Source organism: Plutella xylostella, chromosome 20 (genome assembly GCF_932276165.1).
Source record: "Plutella xylostella chromosome 20, ilPluXylo3.1, whole genome shotgun sequence".
NCBI classification, from domain to species: Eukaryota; Metazoa; Arthropoda; class Insecta; order Lepidoptera; family Plutellidae; genus Plutella; species Plutella xylostella.
Genome location: NC_064000.1, coordinates 3,945,429 through 3,950,818, shown reverse-complemented (window position 1 = coordinate 3,950,818; position 5,390 = coordinate 3,945,429). Strand labels below are relative to the sequence as shown.

General features: G+C 38.6%; 1 protein-coding gene across 2 annotated transcripts; it reads right to left on the bottom strand.

The window, feature by feature from the left end:
• Window positions 1–4,229, bottom strand: LOC105396748. 2 transcript variants are annotated; one of them, XM_048628270.1, is made up of 4 exons: window positions 3,857–4,229; window positions 3,671–3,745; window positions 3,065–3,283; window positions 1–2,408 (listed from the first exon to the last, which is right to left on the bottom strand). In XM_048628270.1, exons 1-4 carry the CDS (start codon window positions 4,047–4,049, stop codon window positions 2,311–2,313), a joined length of 585 nt encoding a protein of 194 aa, XP_048484227.1. In that variant the 5' UTR covers window positions 4,050–4,229; the 3' UTR covers window positions 1–2,310. The 2 variants fall into 2 exon arrangements, with proteins under 2 accessions (XP_048484227.1, XP_048484226.1); XM_048628269.1 differs by having other exon boundaries at window positions 3,671–4,223.
• Between the last annotated feature and the right edge of the window lie 1,161 nt (window positions 4,230–5,390).

The window sequence follows — 5,390 nt, the reverse complement described above, 5'->3', positions numbered from 1 at the left end:
CCCGAAAGACGCAATAGTCCCATCTCATCGAGAAATGGATGGAGGTTAGTCAGATTGCCTGTTAGTTTTTTACCCATACTTAAACATTCTATTTCAGCTGAAAAATATTGACTTTGTTCATATTTGATTATTTGCAGAAGCGAGTTGTGCAGTTCGGAGCTTGTTAAGTAGCTAGTGTTCAATTTATTGTTTATTTTGTTAGTGTTATTCAAAAACCTTAATATGTATGCATACAGCCTAACAATTTTGTTAATATCAGAGCATTCGTATAAGCGTTTAAAAACGTACTCTAGCGGGTTTGGCTTTATACACACGGGAGCGCTAGCAAGCACAGCGCAGCTCCTTACCTCTGGTACCTCTTAAGGTATTTTCGGCTCATTACAAGAAAGGTCCCACTTACTGTTTTGTAGAAATTCTGGGCCTCTCCACCACAGATTATTGCCGTTCAGCTCTCCTGGTTGGACTCCCCTACTGATCAGGTCTGCCGGGTTCTCATGGGTATTAACATACAGCCAGCGCCATCTAGATGTGTTTTGGTGAATCACATTTACTCGATTCGCCACATATGCTTGCAGTTTTGTAATCTCCGTTTTAAGCCATGCAAGTACAACCTGCGAGTCGCTGAATAAATATACATTCTTAATCTCAATCTTAAGTTGCAACGTCGCGTAGGTTTTGACTACTAATTTAGAAAGCAAAAGTGCAGCATTGAGCTCGAGTCTTGGAACAGTCATATTTTTCTTTTGCTCGGGATTTATTCTGGACTTTGAACTGAGTAAATGTGTTGTTACCTTTGTCCCTGAAGCATCTATGAGTCGCAGATACAAACAGCATCCGTAGCCCGTCGTACTCGAGGCGTCAGCAAAACCAATCAGCTGTGCTGTGTGAGAGTCTGAAAAGTCTATGTTTCTAGCTAAAGTTATCGGTTGCATTTTAGCTAATCGCTCAGTATACTGAAGCCATTCTTTTTGGACATCCTGAGGAGGTGAATCATTCCAACTACAGCTTGATGACCACAGTTTTTGCATAATAGCCTTTGCTGTGACTACAATTGGGCCTACATAACCCATAGGGTCATAAATTCTACCTATGTAGCTGAGTATGGTTCTCTTTGTAATTTTTTCTGGATTAAAAGGTTCCGGAGACGAGATTATAAACTTGTCGTCATTTATATTAAGTTGTAGACCTAAAGCTTTCATGTTATAATCGTCTTTTTGAAGGTTTAAGCTTTCAAATTGTCTCTCAGTAGAGGGAACACCTGCTAATATCCTTTCATCATTTGTACACCATTTGTGTGTGTGAAAACTACCTAGCTTTAATAAATTGCACAATTGGTCTTTTGCTGAGAGAATTGTATTTAAATCGTTATGCGAATATATAATATCATCCACATAAGTGTTTTCTTTGATGATGGATGAAGCTAGGGGGTAATCATTTCTGTACCTAGTTGCCAGCTCATCTAAACAACGTGTTGCAAGATAACTCGATGACTTCAAACCATAAGTTACTGAATCGAGTCTTATAACTTTTAGTGTCTCTGTGGGGCTTTCCCTCCAGAGAATATTCTGAAGTGATGTGTATGCGGGATCGACATTAATATTCCGAAACATGCGCCTTATATCCGTTGTGAATGTGAATTTCCCTAATCGAAATAGGATAATGATATCGTACAGATCTCTTTGGACTGTAGGTCCATTAAGTTGTAAATCATTTAAAGAAATTTTCTTGTTTGTTAGCATTGATGCATCAAAAACAGTACGCACTGGCGTAGTTTTGCTGTTCTCGTTGATGACTGCTCTGTGAGGAAGGAAATATACCGCATCCTTGTTTAAATCGTACATCTCAATGTCTATATAATGACCGTGATTGAGCTGTAAATATTCGTTTATGAATTCTTTGTATTGGTTGAACAAAGTTGGGTTTGCATGTAGTTTTTTCTCTAAGTTCAAAAACCGTTTGTGTGCAAAGTGAAAAGAGTCGCCAAGTGCGTCGTTTACCTCGGAAAGTGGTAACTTCAGAGGCAAAGCAACTTGGAATTTGTTATCTTCTAACTTAACAGTACTCTGAAATACCTCTTCGCAAAGTTCCTGTTCTGAAGATTTCTCGCTAAAAATTTCAGGCACTTTTTCTGTGTTCCAAAATTGAGCAATCGTATCATTGAGAGGGGCTAATGTACATTTTAAGACTACCTTGTGTGACGCTGCCTGTGCTAAATGACATGGTATGTTACCTCCTACTATGTGTCCGAACTCAGTGTTAATAATACTCAAGTATCGTCGCGGTGCTGGCGCCGTGCTGTCGCTGGTTGACTCAGACTGTGGCCCCGACGCGGTGCTCGGCGGCTGGGCTGGGCTCGGAGGCTGCTCGGGAAGCTCGATCTTTATCGGCTCCGTCTGGAGCAACAGCGTCTGAAACACGACATCAGAACTGATGAGCATATTGATCTCACCTGGTTCATAAAACTTTTCATCGGCCAAAACAACATTTTTGGGTATCTGAATGCCTGTAAGGTTAATTTTGTTTTGAGGTAGATTGCATGTAACACTTTCTACTATCTGGCAGGTAATTGTGGTCTTGTATGGCGATCTCAATGACTGAATTTCGATTGGAATGCATGCTTTGATGGTGCTCTGTTTATTTGTGATCCCAATAATATTTAAATCACTTGACTTGGGCTTTCCCCCAAGTAATTTGACTAGCTTTGAGGAAACAAATGATACCTGGGAACAGCTGTCCAGGAGTGCTCGTACATGATACTCTGTACCATCTCTGCCTATGATCTTTACTCTCGCTGTAGGGAGAAGAACATTATTTTCTGCATATCCTGACAAAGTCACTGGTGCTGGTTGATGTGCACTCGCAGGCTCTGGGAACTTGTCACAGTGCAAGATAGTGTTGTGTTTATCCTTGCACAGAGAACACCTGAAGTGAAACCTACACTTGCCTTTGTGTGATCCTAAACAAATCATGCACAGCTTGTTTCTATGTATGAACTCTACCCTATCAGGCGCAGTCAATGTTTGAAACTTTTTACAGGTATGTAATTTATGGTCAGTTAACTTACAGTGAGAGCATTGTGTTCCTGTCACGATGTGTGTTGCAGCCATGGGTCTGGACTTAGTTGTGGATGCCCAGTTGTCCATGCTTGTATGCTGAGCATTTTGACTGGGCTCAGCGCTTTCCAATGCAAGGGCTCTCCGCTCCAGATACTTGAGAAATTCTTCCATGGCAGGATCTGCATCTTGATTTCTTTCGAGCTGGTAAGCTCGAGCTGTGTAGCCATCTAATTTACGAGACAAAACACATAATAATATTGCATCCCAATACTTTACATTAGATTCCTGATTTTTTAATGCCGCTAACTCCTGCCTTACAGTGGCTATAAATTCCCTGAGGTTGCATGCAGTAGATTTGGTTAACGGCTTTAGATCTAAAAGACGACCTATGTGCTCATTTATGATCCTCTGTTTGTTGTTGTATCGGTTGTTCAGTAGTTCCAATGCAACATTGTAGCTATCCCCAGTTATAGGTAGGTTTTTAATCAAGTTTAAAGGTTCCTCCTAAAGGAAGGAACGCAAATAATAAAGCTTCTGTACTGTGTCTAAGGACTTATCATTATCAATCATAGATGTAAACAATGTTATGAAAGGTGTGTAGTCACCAAACTTACCATTGAAGCTACCAATGTTTATAGCCGGTAATTTCGTTCTTTGGCTGCATTGGGCTGTTGTGTTGTAAGCTGTTGGCTCTTGTAGGTTTCCAGAATTTAATGTCGTTAATGTCTGATTGAAACATGTCAAGGTTTGATAGTATGTTTCCTCCACTAGCACTATATTTTCATCGTCATTTGGATTTAAATACAACAAATCCTGATTGAGCTCTTCGTATTCACTAAAGGCCTCGGTTAACCGTTGCTTTTTGACGAGCAATTCGTCTTTGGAGCATGATGACAAGTTTTGCTTTGAAAATGTAGCCAATCTTGTTAGCGTGGCTTTAATGTAACCTCTTTTAATGTTTTTCTGTTTGACAATATCACTTGTTTCAGACATATCGATAACTGTAACTTGCACTTAAACAAAATATCTTATACTATTTTCAAATAACCAGGGTAAAACTACTACAACAAACAACTATTTGAACACGCGAACCAAAATTATGTCTTTCAATAAAAAGACAAACACAATAAAATGGCTGCTGAATGAATGAAAGGAATCTTTGAAAAAACATACAGTATTGTCTCTGGATATTTGCTGGTATGTGCCACAATCTTATCTGTTCCGGTCATTGACAAAGGAATAAAGAGAGGACATGGCATATCCACGAAAAAATGCGCCTAAAATTGCGACCGGTCGCCATGTTGATTGACATCCAAACAGTACTTCAGCTGTCAAACAATTTGTTTGTTTACATTTTTCAAGAAAAAAGCCGCCATTTTTATTGACACCAAAGTTTAGGTAGGCGCATTTTTTTCGTGGATATGCCATGTCCTCTCTTTATTCCTTTGTCAATGGTTCCGGTGGTCAAAATGTGTACTAACGAGACGTCATTGTCAAACGTCATTTCATACTCTGTGCGTTATTTAAGTTGTCAAACGTTATTTAATTTGTTTTGTGATTTTCTGGGTGAAAGAATGCCAAAAGCGCTGAAAAGTGATGCAAGAAAATTAATACTAGATATATTGGCTTTTATGCAGGAAGAATAACGTATTCAGGCGCCTTTAATTCCGTTTGAAAAATTGGAAGAACGGGTTGCAGCGGCTACAGGTTAGTGTTGCCAAATATGACGAATAATTTTACCCATATACTCACATGTAATTTTATTAATATTTTCCCGAGAGACCTGGCGTCGTACCCCAGCAGTAGAGACGGGATGGGTCGTGATGAAAGTATATAATCTTTATTTTTCTTTGATTACAGGTGTGAGTGAAGCTCTGTACCTTAGGCAGTATACCAAGAAGAATTTCTCGCACCTGCAGCGATTTTAGACGAAATAATGATGATTAATGACATCTTCTTCTTCTCCTACGAGTATCAAGGGTTGGCTGGAAGTAATTGATTTTTAGCAATTAGCCTTTGTACATTGTGTGAATTTCTTTTAATTTTATGCTCTTGTTTCTTGTTACTTTAAAAAATGTAAAATAAGGTGTTCATAAATAAATAAATTATAATTAAGGTTAATAGTTTTTTTTAAGTCTATCTATCTCGTTATTCCCACGACCCACAGATATTACCTATATCATTGTAAAATCTAGATTTAATGTCTTATATCAGAACATAATCAGAACTAACTAATTTTGTTTCTGTTCGCCGTGGAAAATTTTTTTATACAACAAATGTCGTTTGATATATTATAGCTATAGCTCTCTCATTTACTATCGACCCTATATTTTT

Coding starts and splice junctions, on each gene's coding strand:
- LOC105396748 (XM_048628269.1), bottom strand. CDS start 4,049: ATGTCTGAAACAAGTGATATTGTCAAACAGAAAAACATTAAAAGAGGT. Junction 3,284..3,670: donor AAACATTGGTAGCTTCAATG/GTAAGTTTGGTG, acceptor CTCGTAAATTAG/ATGGCTACACAGCTCGAGCT. Junction 2,409..3,064: donor AGGAACACAATGCTCTCACT/GTAAGTTAACTG, acceptor GTCGTGTTTCAG/ACGCTGTTGCTCCAGACGGA.